Source organism: Diadema setosum, chromosome 5 (genome assembly GCF_964275005.1).
Source record: "Diadema setosum chromosome 5, eeDiaSeto1, whole genome shotgun sequence".
NCBI lineage: Eukaryota > Metazoa > Echinodermata > Echinoidea > Diadematoida > Diadematidae > Diadema > Diadema setosum.
In genome coordinates this window covers 9,414,036-9,428,501 of record NC_092689.1, presented here as the reverse complement: position 1 = coordinate 9,428,501, position 14,466 = coordinate 9,414,036, and the positions used below count along the sequence as shown (strand labels likewise).

The 14,466-nt window shown below is 37.1% G+C and overlaps 1 protein-coding gene across 1 annotated transcript; it reads right to left on the bottom strand.

Moving 5' to 3' along the window:
- Window positions 1-1,210: 1,210 nt before the first annotated feature.
- Window positions 1,211-12,858, bottom strand: LOC140229064 (cytochrome P450 4C1-like). The gene is made up of 11 exons (XM_072309322.1): window positions 12,672-12,858; window positions 10,729-10,847; window positions 9,336-9,421; window positions 8,041-8,234; window positions 6,371-6,440; window positions 5,516-5,642; window positions 4,495-4,677; window positions 4,089-4,191; window positions 2,534-2,671; window positions 1,759-1,938; window positions 1,211-1,374 (listed from the first exon to the last, which is right to left on the bottom strand). The coding sequence occupies exons 1-11, from the start codon at window positions 12,856-12,858 to the stop codon at window positions 1,211-1,213; spliced, it is 1,551 nt and encodes a 516-aa protein (XP_072165423.1).
- Window positions 12,859-14,466: the final 1,608 nt, after the last annotated feature.

Genomic DNA, 14,466 nt, shown 5'->3' with positions numbered 1-14,466 from the left:
TTGTTTTGTTTACAAATAAAGGAAAAATAACAACAACGAAATGATAGCTTTTCGATTTGTTTATAACATTCCACTTTACTTTCACATTGTAGGCGTTTGAGTTGAGAACTGTATAACAAAGGGGTCTTGAATAACAATACAAAACACATACATACTAAAATATATTAAAATAACGATGCATAATTGACAGCTGAATACAAATTAAGATTGTTTAAAGACAACAAAAACATATAAAGCAAAGCAAATACCTCAGAAAGGGCTCAAAACTCATCTTGGAGTTGGAGTAGCTATTCTAGTTTGACAAATGATTATACTTCACGTCAGAGAAGATATCAATGAATAGTAGGAGTTCATATGCCGGTGAACCTCTGCCAGTTTGGATTGAGCATTACTATATGGCCAAGCCTAAATAGGACTATGACTTAACTTTATACGCAGGGCTTTAGATCGTGCGTAAAGTTACGCATGACTTGTGAGTCCTACGCATGACTTACATATGACTTAGAGCTTTATATAGAAGGATTTAACGTTGGGAGCATGCTTTGTCTTAAATCGATCTGACTTCTTTGTCAAACGTATCCAGATGCATACATCAATGTCTGTACTTTCAAAAAAAAAATCCTTGCACAAAACGGGGTTACATAGACCAATCTTAATTTGCTGGTAATGTTTTAATAAGTCATATCAAAATATACAAATTTCATACAGTGTCTCATATTAGCTAACAAGAACAAACCGAAATTTCAATTTGAACTGACGATTTAAAAGAGCAAAAACCAAAGGAATAGCACAGGAAAAAGCTTGCAATTGACACTGTTTTGAGATAGTCTTAGATACAAAATAGAAATAACATTATATCACCTGATGATAATAACTTTTCATGTATACACATTTCCCATGTATGAAAATGTCGATACATCTGTAGTTTGTAATCGCCACGTTTGTTGGATGTGCGTTTTCACAGAGTCTCTTCGCCTAAATAAGATGTTAAATACATCGAAAACACACACACACACATAAACACACTTTGTAATGTGAAGGATTACTTGGGATAACGTCACGTCACAATTCAGAAGACAGAAGCGACGTAGTGTTTCAAGTCTGTGTTCACACCGTCGCTATGTACTAATTCAGATGATGAATACAAGATCGCTGGCAAATTCTTTTCGTGGAATACATCCTGTAAGAGAAAGTTGATTGGAAGTATGGTCTACTTTCTCCTGCTAACATTGACAAGGATTTCGCCTTCCATCGGTCTCATGACCAGCTCATCTATCGGCTTTGCCTCATCAATTGTCTGTACGGACTGGAATGAAAATCTCCTCAGAAGATTTGACAAGACGACCTTGGCCTCCATCATAGCAAATTTCTGACCTGGAAGTTGAATATAATTTTGAATCTGATAAATTGTCACATGGCGATTTTAACATACATTGTATGAAGTAACAGCAATGATCTGAGAAATTCTTTAGCCAAAATCATCCACTATCAACTTGACCTCATCTACCTCTCGAACGGGCATACATCCCTTCGCAAAGGTTCAGGTAAAGAGAAAGTAGCAATCTGCAGAGCAGTCGTGACCTTACTCAATTCAATCCAATTCATTTATTTTTATGGGCTATGCATTGGTGCTTAGGCTATTCGTATTTTTTTGACATGAGATCAATGTAAAAAAAAAACAAAAACAAAACGAAAACCAACAACAAAACACGAAAAACAAAAAAAGGATAAGAAATAATTCACTTAAGAATACATTACCTATGCAGTTTCTTGGTCCGGCAGAAAATGGAATGTAAGCGTAAGGATGCCGCTTCACATTGGCATCAAGGAGAAAGCGATCTGGGTTAAATGCTTCCGGTTCGGGAAACTGTTCCGGGTCATGGTGAAGGTTGTAGATCGACAGAGTGATAATTGTTTCCTTCGGGACAACCTTCCCATCTGCAAGAGGGGAAAATGAATAAAATTGGCAAAAGATTACTGTAGGCAATGACACCATAGATTTAAACACGACAGGAAAAATTAACTAAATAACCATTTTCTAAATCCTCATGGTGAAATGAATGTGCTTACAGAAAAAAAGGTATTAAGTTTTGGAAAGGCTCTTTTGCTCTTATTCAATTTGAAGTATCCGGAAAAATTTTTCCTCGGCTTTCCACCTGCTCTACCTCTTACCATTATAGTTCACAATATTATCTGGAGTTTAAAATCAAATTTTATGAGCATAATATGATCCTTGTTGGTATATAATGACATAATTGTGATCATACACGACATTCTTTATAGTATTCATGACATACCTGCAATTGCTTTAATTTTGCTTATCTGAATTTATTGATAACATAATTGTTATATCCAAGCATCGTTGTGATGATGATAATAAGAGATTTGTCGCCATGACGTGTAGAGGTGTTGAAAGTTTCAATGTAAAGTATCCTTCATTGACGGAGATATCCGCAGACCTTTATTTCTTCTCTGATCTTTGAGTTCAATAGTGTGCAGTGCAGGAAAAATTTGTTATAAATTGTTGACCTACCAAGGACAATATCATCTTCTAATTTCCGCTGAATGGCAGGTACTGGAGGAATCAGACGAAGAGTCTCCTTGACAACGCACGTCAGGTACGTCAGCTTTGCAAGGTCTTGCGCTGTCACGGGACGGTCCGTATAGCCTTCTTAAAGAAATACAATCATGCTCCCATAAATGGTCTGTAACATTAGAGTTTCATGTTTGTTTCAGTTGAACTTGATAAATAAAGCAGTTTCAAATTGACATGGTGGTAGAAGGTCCCTTTGAAAATCAAACATTCATAACAAAGTGATGGAATTGAAAATTCAAACGTTTCTTCAGTGGAGAGATATCTGCCATAATCATCGATATGAATCTCGGATTAGGGGTGAAGCTATCATCGTCTAACAAGTTTCCTATTAGAGTGAAAAAAACAAAAGAAAACAAACCCACAAACAAAGCAAAAACAAATTTTTACATTTCCCTGCTTACATCATTCAACAAGTGTAGAATTTCATCCTTCAAATGAAATCTTCCAAGAGGTGTAAACATTAAAAAGAATAGGGAAGTTGAATAGTGGATTGCACCATTACCATTTACCAATTTGCACATAACTTTTGGTCGACATTCATTTAAAAAGGATAATGTCAACGTCAGTTCTTTTTATATTGCATTCCCCTTGCTGAGAGATATTTCTGAAATCATATTAGTTCATTTGTATAGCTTCCATTCCATTATCAAAGTCACGATTGGCATTTGCCGCATACTGATGCATACTGAGGATATTAAACTTAAAGGCAAATAAAAAAAAAAACAACCTTCATTAATTTTGTTGTTGTGAACAAAAAGGAACAAATAACACATTAAGGCATGTTAAATCAAACAGAATAAAAAAATTAGAATAAAGCTGATTTTTAAAACCTGTTGAAAGTATTAAATACACGTGAATTAATTCATTGTGTCATGTTCAGCTGCGTGTGATAAACAGTTTAGTCCTACTACATATTCTTTGTGTAAAGTGTAAGTTTTCATTGTGAAAACCCCTTTCATAAATTGTCTGTCGAGCGTTTATCCCGAGTGCATTTCTTCAACAATTTCAATAAGTGAAGGTGAATGAGAACGTTCAGAAGCCTCTGAAGTTATGAACATTAAATAACATTCGCCTTGTGTGACTACATCAGATAGCAGTATTAGCATACATGTTTATGACTCATTCACATCCATATTGCAGATTGATTTAAACTTAACTGTCACCGTTTTGTTAGTAATAGTTTACTTCATTCAACAAATTTCATCCCCCAAAAGAAAGAGGAAACCATTGTGCATTAGTTTGAGGGAAGCACTTTACCATTATTATCAATGGACGGCTACAGTCTACTATTAAAAGGCTGCACCCTTAACTGAAGTAATTTTCCAGGATTTGCTTTCTGTTACCTCTTACGATTCTGTGGTATAACCGTAACTTCGTCACGCAGCATTGAAAGCTAATTCATTGTATGAACAATGGTGAAGTCAATCCTATGATCCTATCATTGCTACCATATTTCTACTGAATGTGTAGGGGCGTCATAATTATTACGTACCAAACACTTGGTCCATCTCTTCGTGAAGACGCGCCTGTACTCCAGGGTGAAGACCAATTAGGAGGATGGCCCAGGAGATGAATGCGGCGGTGGTGTCATGGCCCTGATAAGGGATAGAGAGTTCACATGATCATTGTTCACGAGTATGAAATGACATGAAATCAGTAAGTTTAGCTGGTCAAACAAATGCCATATAACTTCAAATTTCGTCAAGGTTTGGTATTTTTTGTCGTGTGTGGAAAAATCAGTACACATACATATAGCATGTTTACAGAGGAAACGATTTTGTTTTGGTTACATGAAACAAGATAAATTATGAAATTACTTTGATAACACTTATCCCAGAAATAGGTTTTAATTAGTCGTTACAGTTTCTGAAATAATGCCGATATTCATCTTGTCGCACCTCAAACATGAAGGTGTCCACCTCTTCCTTGACGTCATCAAGTGTGAAACTTGGGTCCTCTCTGTGCATCTGGAGGAGGAGATCCAAGAAAGCAACTCGTTTCCGTTTCCCGGCAACGCTCCCATCATCCCAGTCGGCATGGTTCCGATGGTTTGGGGGCTCAAGTAGTCTCTTTTGAATCATCTTACGAAGACAGTGGACATGGAAAATACAGACATAAGCACTAAGTGGCTAAAGGAACTGCAGCAATTATATATGTCAATCGTTGGTTGGTACAATTCTTGTTGTTGTTGTTGTCTATGATAGAAATTGGCAATTGATAAAACAAATGAAGGCGACATGCATGGCAAATCCTTGCAAAAAATAAATAATATACCTATGAGAAGGGTAATGTAAAGCAGAACTCAGAAAGTTAGATTTATCAGTGTGAGCTCTGAATCTGACTCATTTTATTGTGCAAAAATGCTTTTCCGTTTCTCCAAAGAGTTAAGCGGCAGAGTTTTCAAACTTTTTGAAAGTTTTGACACTTTCTGAAACTTATTAGATAGATCCCTTACTTTTGTTATAACATGACGTATTGCTATAAACACAACTGGACATTATTAACCACCATCTGCATGCCCTCCTTTTGTCAGATTCCTAGATCCACCCGAAAACTGTTCATTTTTTAAACATCCTAGAAAGATAGAACAAGCACTCGTCTCTAACTTAACATATAATTGCCCCATTTTCCATTTACTAATCACAATTATTTTGGCTCTAGTGTATGTAGCTCTGTTTATCACCACTATTATCATCATGAATTTTTAACGAGCACTGAAGTTCAATAGTCTAGTTGGCTGGTGTTGATGGATACCCTGTGTTTATCTCCATCATTAAACAATATCAAAAGTTTGCGATTGTTTCCTGGGAGTGACGGATTCATTCTAGGTTACAATACAACAAGATAATATTGAAAACATGAAACCGTAGGTATGTAATGCGTCTTTTTTTTTTTAATGCGCACTCATTGAATACTTACTCTGCATGTGACGTCGTGAAGAATATTGAGATAATTTCTCTGCTTTTCACCTGCTTCAGTGTTGTCGAATATGATTTCCATCCACATCGCCGGAGATTTAACCCTCTGTAGAATCAGATCACTTAGTCTGAAAGTACCAAAGAAATTCGAAGCTATCTTCAGTGTTCTTTCGATAAGACAATTCAGTGTACGGAATGATTTTTCCTAAATCCTTCCTCTCAAGTGGACTCTCGAAGAAGAAGAGCTTATTATTAGCGTTCCGTGATGCAGAAGCGTGCTGGTGATGGGCTTCGCCGTCTGCAACTTTGCTGAATTCATACATTTGAGAGTTTACTCCGACATAATGTACATGTTTGTTTGTTTGTGTGTGTGTGTGTGTGTGTGTTTGTGTGCATTACAATTACGACGTCACACATTCTTACCTCTTGCTACTTGTCCAACAGAAGGTTTCAGGTTAAAGATATATATTTCTAGTCATATGTCACACTTTAAGCTATTTATAGGAATTCCAGTCTGCTCAATTGGTGTAAATTATGGCCTATGCAGATGTGGTACAGAAATAGTTAATTCTATTAGGGTCTGAATCTCTGAGAAGATCCCACAAATTTGGAATATAGTATTGTGCCAATGACGAAAATTACAAATACGACACGAGGTTAGGCAGATAATATTGACAGAAGGTATGTGTGTGTCATGGAGCTATCAAGATTTATCCAAAGACCAACATGGGGAAGAAAAGACAACATACAAAAACACAAAAAGGGAGTACAAAGGTATACTAGTTCTATTCTTGTGATGTAGTTCATATCATATTTTATGTAGGTTAATGAGAATTATTAGCTATAATGGGCCTACCTTCGGACGGCAAGCACATATTCGTTGTCTGTCTCTCGTTGTGCGTTTGCATGCTTTCCCATCGCTGTTTCTATGACAACAAAATCAAGAAAACGAAAAGTGAGACCCTGATGATGAACGCATGGCGATTATAACCTGGAGATTCCAACATGATACTTCAAATTTACCTCCTACAACGTGAGGTTTGGCTAGACCAGGGAGGTGAGACTCACCTCCCTGGTTAGACTTGATTTTCCCTTCGAGAGAATTTATAGGCACCGTATAAATGTAACAAGCTCTGAAGAAAGTGTAAGTCTAGTCCAGTAAATATGCAACTTAAGTCCCCCCCCCCCCCCCCTTGATAAGCACGGAATCCTGGTCCAGGCTGACACAATAAGCCACTGATTTACGTTGACAGTAATATTTACTTTTGACCATAAGATTTTCGGACTCATCATCTATACCACACAAGTACGCACGCACAAAATTATGGGGAAAAATGACCATTTAGCCATGTGCACCCACGTTTCCGGTAACAGACTGAAAATTAAATTCTAGTAAGATATACCTGATAGAGGAGTGTGAAATACCCTGCATTGATATCGAAAGCCAAGACATTTGTTGGTTTTCTGTCTACAGGAGAGAATAAGCACACGAATGTATGACAAGGATAGACAAAACTTCTGAATTATCTTTCGAAACGTCTTTATTGGGAATGGATTCGGGAGCAGACCAATCTGGGACATTAAAGGAGAATTCCAGTCTAGATATAAGTTAGTGTGATAAAAAAATAGAGTAAAATCTTACGAGTTCAACGGTAGAAATTTGACTGAAATCGAATGAAAAAATAAGGAAGTTATGACATTTGGAAGTTTTTGCTAATTTCTGCAATAACAGTTCTCGTACAGTGAATATGAATATGCAAATGAGTGAGCTAACCATGTCATAACCTCACAATGTTTTATTGATCGTGTACAAAAAAAAAATGATGATAATTCCATGTTTCTGTCATTGAAATCTGAAACATGATGTTATTCCTGGTTTTGAGCCTCGGGCATAATTGCATTTGAATGGAAAACCGGAAATTTCAAAAATATTTTGTACAAAATATAATGGCAAGTTGTGAAGGGATAAGATGCTCATTTTTCCATTTGCATATCCGTTTTGACTGTTCATTCATATATTTCCTGAAAAATTGGAGAAACTTCAAAACGTCACAACTTCCTTATTTCTCACTCAATTTCAATCAAAATTTTACTATGAACTCGTAATATTTTAATCTTTCTTTCCAGACTAACTTATATCTGGACTGGAATTCCCCTTTAACCCTTTTGAGACGTTTGCTGGACAACTTCTGGAAGCTCTAATATAGAGACGGATTTTCATGGTAAATGTTTTAGTTTGATGGTATTAATCTGAACATCTAATGTTGTCAAATCAAGGTCTGTAGGATTTCTAGTTCTGTATGTCATGGAAAAACAGGCTATTGCATGTAAGGAATAGGCTAACTCACGGCCTCCAAATAACATGTATACCTCTTTCAAGTCTTTTAGGTAGACTAAGTTCAAAGTCAATATTCAAACGACGCAGCCTGCGGATTGCTTAACCTACATTCTCCTGCATTTTTTTTTTTTTTGGCAAAGTGAACAATTGCGTTACAAGGGTGTTAAGTAGACCTAAGTTGTTATTACCGCAGATTATGTCCAAAACGCAGCAGGTCACCAATGGGAAAATATTGACAGAGACAAATTGATTCGCGAATTTATCCAACTTCTCAGCTAAGATGTTGCTCTGCTCGTTGAAGACCTCCATGAAGTTTTGGAGGATGGAGAAGTGGAAGGTTGGCGTCAGCATCTTGCGGCGGTGGAACCACTTCTTGCCGGAGCTGCGGAAATGAGTTTGACAACGTAGGACCTTGTGACAATAAAGCAGGCAGGTATACGCCCTGAAGGATTAGACTGGCAGGACATCAGAGACGTGGTATGGTCTCCATAGGTATATCCTCGTAGAGTTTGTCTATTCAGGGAAGTACATGTCCTATACTTCACTGGTGTAATTACAAATCCACACGCACCATTATGTATGTAACATTGGTGTGATAACAAGATTTCTACACAAACTATAATGTGTGTAAGAACATGAAAGAGCACGTAATTCTATGAGGAATTCAATGCTTATGTGATGAAAATTGGTTTTGAAATGGCTGAGATATCCAAAAAAGAGCAATTCTGATAAAGTGTGGGACCCACACTTTATTACGATCGCTTTGTTTTACTTTGTTTTTGGATGTTAAAGTCCTTCCTAACCCGATTTTCATCAACTAAACTTTGAATTCCTGTTAACATGGTATGCTCTGTACTATATCATAAGTATTTTCTTGGTATCTCGCAAAAAGTTAAAAGCCCAATTCTCGTCTCTACCAATACTGTACCATCCCTTTAACTATCGAGGAAATATCACAATACACCACATTCTTGATGGCTGTTATCTCAAGTTGGGGATAGTTGGCAAAAATAGGGTGGAGTTATCGTAGGGCAAAATTGTATAGGCCTACTAAGTATTCGGCAGTGTGTTTCATATGCTGGTCTGCGAGTACATAGTACACCTGCTGAAGCCTAAATGGCCTCCGGTGTTTGTTCTACTCCTGCTTAAAAGTCTTGTCTGTATTTTTTTTTTCATTATTAACGGTGACACGACATTAACTTTGCTCCTGCGGCAATGGCTCCGGTCTTATTTTACCAAGGACTTAGGGTTAGGTTTGTAGGGTTGTGATACGGCATTAGATTTACTTTGACGTGAAGATTAGGATGAGGATTAGTGTTATGCTTGTAGGTAGAATTTCTGTTTGGCTTGACGTGCAGATATTTCATGGGAGCAGTTGTCACAGGAGCAAAAAAATTATGTCGTTGAACCTTCACTATTGTATCTATCATCGTCATTGTTATTTCTATTGTTTGGTGTAAGCACAGACGTGGGTATGACATACCTGAGCAATAGTCCTTGACCAAGCCAGGGTTTAAGGAATTTATAAAGGAAACCCTTCTTGATATGGCTGCTGCTGCGTAGTATGACCTGGTTGAATAAAAGAGATACGTTACTGTCACCGCCTGAACCGATTTACGGCCATATTAAATGAAAAAAAAAAAACACACACACAAAAAAAAACAAAACAAAAACACAACCCCCCCCCTCCCAAAAAAGGTCCGGTATACCGAAGGTCTGTAGTCCTATAGATAGGCACCCATTCTTCACATACCGCACCCACGCAATTCATTGTGTGGTGTGTGTGTGTGTGTGTGTGTGTGTGTTTTGGAAGGGAAATTGGGTGCATGTGTATGTATTTATGTTCATTTGCATATGCAAGCTTGAAGGAAAACTACTCATGAGGTGCACTAGATTAATTATGATTTTTAAAGGCGTGCACCATAGGGGAGAGTGCGTGCTTTTATGGGTGTTTGTGTATGTTTGTCACAATAATATGGAATTTACTGAAATATTTCGGTCTATCGGACCTTTAAAGGGGCATAGTCCCAGTAGTGTAGAGGGCGCCGTTGATGATACTGCCTATCACCGTTAGCATTGACACGAAGATTACCGAAGTTGAGCTGTCATCAAGAGTGAAGTGCGCAGGTGTTGCTAAGTAACGTTGCCTTCGTTGTCTTCTCTGCGCATCACGCAGTCTGTAGTAATGCCAGGGTGCGTGCATATGTGCTTGTTATTATGACATCACAAAAGAAGTTTGCTAAAGCCGTCATCCTCCTCAGCCGAATCATGAGCCGAATTGTGATCGGACCACTGACTGCAGAGAATCGGACATCTTCGGACTCGGGGAAGTGGACCAAAGCGTAAGCGCTAAAGAGGAGTCGATAGCGTAGGTCTCTATAGGAAACTTGCGCCGTGCGCCCGCGTACGCATTTGACTAAAACACCGGGACCATGCACCTTTAAATCTCCACTAGAAATTCCATGATTTTATGATCATTTCAGAAATGGACATCAAGTACGACTACAATTTGTAACTGATACACCCTGCAATTCCAAAAGATTTTGATCGTTTAACATAGTCTATTAACAACACTAAAAAGGATACAGATAAACCGTTGAACTAGCAGCATTTGCAATCTTGTTGAGTAACATCCCCGGAGGAAAAAATAAACAAAATACTCAAGAGCTAATATTTCTTTGTCTCTACTATTTTTGTCGTTGTTTGTTTGGTTTGTTATGCATGATTTCTGTTATTACTCCTGTCTTTTTTTACAACTTTTTTTTTGAGTGAAACAACACAACGCCACAACAGCGCTTAACACACTTTATCAATGGATGCATTCCTCAACGCTAGATTTCGCTTATTTCCAGCCGACTATTCAATCAACATTTTACCTTTGCGTGTTTGGGACTGTAAATGATCAAGCAAGGGAGTGGACCCATCCAAACTCGCATGACGCCCCCAGATTTCTCACGATACTGATTTGCTAAGGCTGTGTTGTTGACAAAGAATTCTGCAAGAAAAATATCGAAACTACACAATGATACAGATCATGGCATGACTATATAGTTTAGCTATCTCACGAAATCTTGGTCATGATTGCGATTAGGTCTGAATTATACTGCTTCAACAATTTCGGGCCACCGTTCGTTATGCCTGCAAAAATCTGTCAAATATCTAGCCTCGTAATCCACACACTGTGAACACATTGTGAACGCCAGGGGGAAACTGTTATTTCCAGCATGGATGTGTATAGACCTATGTGCTGTATTAGGTCTACATTATCCCTGAATGTGTATTGTATGGGATATCAAAATCCTGAGGTTGTGAAGTTGGAGCTTGTTTCGATCTGATAACATTAGTGGAAAAAAAAATTCAAAAAGAGTGAAGAGGGGCTTAATCACACTTCCATTCAGTGACTTCTACCGTCTTCTCAACATTGATGATAGCTGCATGGATTGCTGCTTTAATGATGGTCGGGCATTTCTCCACATTGTGATATCAATATCAAAGGTTTGTGGAGTAACACTGTATAGGACGTAAGATGTATTATGAGTACCAGACTGTCAATTGCCGATGCATGGTTGACTGGGGAACAAGAATGGAGGATTTTTCAGATGTCAAGATGGCCTGAAAATTAGAGACTAGTCAATGTAAGCTCCAATACTAAGAGAACTGATATATAGACGCTTATCCCACTGCAGCGATTCCGCAAGTACCTTTGCAATCCGTTTCCACATTAATCAATAAATCATACTCGTTTAAATAGTCCATGACATTTTCCCTGTGCATGTTACATATGCCTTTAGGATTTGGAACCAAAATCAGCTTTAAAGATTAAAAAATGAATATGATTTTTTTTTCTTTTTAGAACATTTCTTTGTGAACTCCAATCTAGATAAAAAATACAAAAGTTGTATGAAGTGACTATCAGAAAGAAATGTACTTTTAATTACTGGTAATTTTCCCTCAGTCTGCATGCATAAATTTGACCTATTCTTGAGTAGGTAAGTGTGCACTGCCATGAATAGCGGAATAGAAAAAATATCTTACTGTGTAAAGTCATTAAACATTCAACTTCGTCTTGACTGCTCTCCGTTTAACCCCAAAAATATCGATCAGAAATGCTGGAATGAAAACGTCAATACTGCGATTAAAGGGACATTCCAGACGATTTTCATAATTTCACATCATGTAGTACAAAAATCGACAACTCCATGCATAAATCTCTGGAATTTATTTTGGTTCTTGAGCAGAGAAACAATGCTTTGAAAAACCTCAAATTACACTGAACAAGGATGATGACATAGGAGGTTCACATATTTCAGAAATGTAGCAGTGTAATTCCATTACAATACCGCTTGCTTGCGAGTTCACCTGTGTATAATCTATGCATGCCTTCTTCTTTTGTTCTGCTTCCTTGAGCCCCAACTCATACATTCTTTTGGTGACTCTGCCATGTCATCATCCTTGTTCATTGCAATTTGTTCTAAATTTTGAAAATATTCTTATTCTTCATCCCAATCATCACAAATTCTGAAACTCTGTCCTCAGTATAACTAATTTATACTTGTTCAAATGTAAAAATCTGAAAATCATTCGGAGGTCTCCTTTAATTGGTCTCAAACCGTATTGATTGATAATGTATGACAGAGATGCATTAGCCAGAGACTTGTATTATAGACGTATTTATCCTGTCTTTTATTTTTCTTTCTTTTTTCACACAAAAAAGTTAGATTGAATGCTGTACTGGTTTAGTTTCTCTATTTCCAATTTTCCAACAGCCATATATTACTAACTCAGTGATTGTTGGTTACTGACACATTACTTTACAAACCTCTAGGATCTTTGCTGAAGTGATACGTATTACCAACTATCGGTAGGGCCGTCGGTCCATGGAACTTGCTGATCAGAAAGAAAATTCGGAGGCATTTCGCTGTGTAGCACACCAGTGCCGTTACTGCAACTCCAATGGCAGTGGCTACCATGAGGCTCACAGCATACCCATCTTTGGTCTTTTCCATTTCGAAAATCTTTGATTCAAAGGTAAAAAGTGCTGGGATAAGTAACATATAATCCTCTAGATATATTTCTTCGCTTAGAAATTCATGAATCCCCTGCACTTTATGCGTGCAAGTAATAAGCCTATATAATAGTGTGTGTATCGGTGCACAGACTGTGGCTGCTCTGTATAGTGTCTAAAATAATGGATAATACATACATCGTATAACTGATATTCTAAATCTAGAGGTTACTGATTCAACCCAGCTTGCAGCCTTAGACTCTAGAAAGGTGTATAAAATTAGCATTATGTATGTATGTATACTAGTATGTATATTCTTAACATGACCATGGAAGAAGAGGAATAATTACGTTAAAGGGATGGTACAGATATTGATGGAGATGAGAATTGGGCTTTTAACTTTTTGCGAGATACCAAGAAAACACTTATGATATAGTACAGAGCATACCATTATAAGAGGAATTCAAAGTTTATTTGATGAAAATCGGGTTTGGAATGACTGAAACATCCAAAACCAAAGTAAAACCAAGCAATCATAATAAAGTGTGGGTCCCACACTTTATTAGAATGGCTCTTTTTGGCTATCTCAGCCATTTCAAAACCCAATTTCATCAAATAAACGCTGAATTTATCATAGAATTACATGTTCTTTCATATTTCATAAGAGGTTTCTCCTTATCTTACAGAAAAATTTTAGAAACCTGAAATTAGGTCTCAACCAAAACTACGATCCCTTTAACAAGGCCACACAGTAAAATGCCAGGAAATCAAAATATCAGTGACTGTACATGATACTTTAATGAACGAAATTAAAGAAGGACAAATTCGTACCTTATGTTACAGCTTCATACTTCGTCAAAACGCAGCTAGGTGGAAGCAACGAAGTATATGCACTATGAACACTGATGAATTGTCCGTAATGACGCGAGTTTGTAAAATGTAGGTCTAATATACGTCATAACTGTGATAATGGTGAGAGACCGATTTACACCCTTTTCTGCACACGGGCCGATCCGCTGATTGAAAATCGTTATTCAAGCATAAAATGGTTCCAACGAACAAAAAAAAAAAAAAAAAAAAAAAAAAAATCGAGTGATCTTGCTGAAATTTCTTTTGAAGCAAAAGAAGGTCAGAGTTACACTAAAAAAAAAAGGTAATGGATCACTGGGCTTTGGTACCTCTTCATTTATATTCCATTCATTCATTTTTCAACACATGCACACACACACACACGCGCACACACACACGAGTATATATTCCTTTTTTTAAATTACATTTCGTTTTATTTCATTTCCCGCCAAAGCATATAATATGACAATTGCATATAAACAAATTTAGTACAATGTAACTTGTGCATATCCAAATGAAATTTAAATACACGTCGTTATTGTTTACATGAAACAATAAACATACTTTAGTTGAAGAGATACATGGACAAAATGTGTCTGAATCATAACAAAGAAAAAGTCGGAAATGGAGGGGACTGCTAAAAAGCCAAGCTTGCAGAATGCAGTCCCCTCGTGAGTAGTGAAAATTATAGTAATAATGCAACACACACACACACACCCACACACACACATATATATATATATATATATATATATATATA

What these genes read in the sequence shown, in the direction of transcription:
- LOC140229064 (XM_072309322.1), bottom strand. Translation starts at nt 12,858, where the DNA reads ATGGAAAAGACCAAAGATGGGTATGCTGTGAGCCTCATGGTAGCCACT. An exon ending in CTTCAGCAAAGATCCTAGAG is followed by an intron (nt 10,848 to 12,671) that starts GTTTGTAAAGTA and finishes TTTTTCTTGCAG; the next exon opens with AATTCTTTGTCAACAACACA. An exon ending in AGAAGATGATATTGTCCTTG is followed by an intron (nt 1,939 to 2,533) that starts GTAGGTCAACAA and finishes CCCCTCTTGCAG; the next exon opens with ATGGGAAGGTTGTCCCGAAG.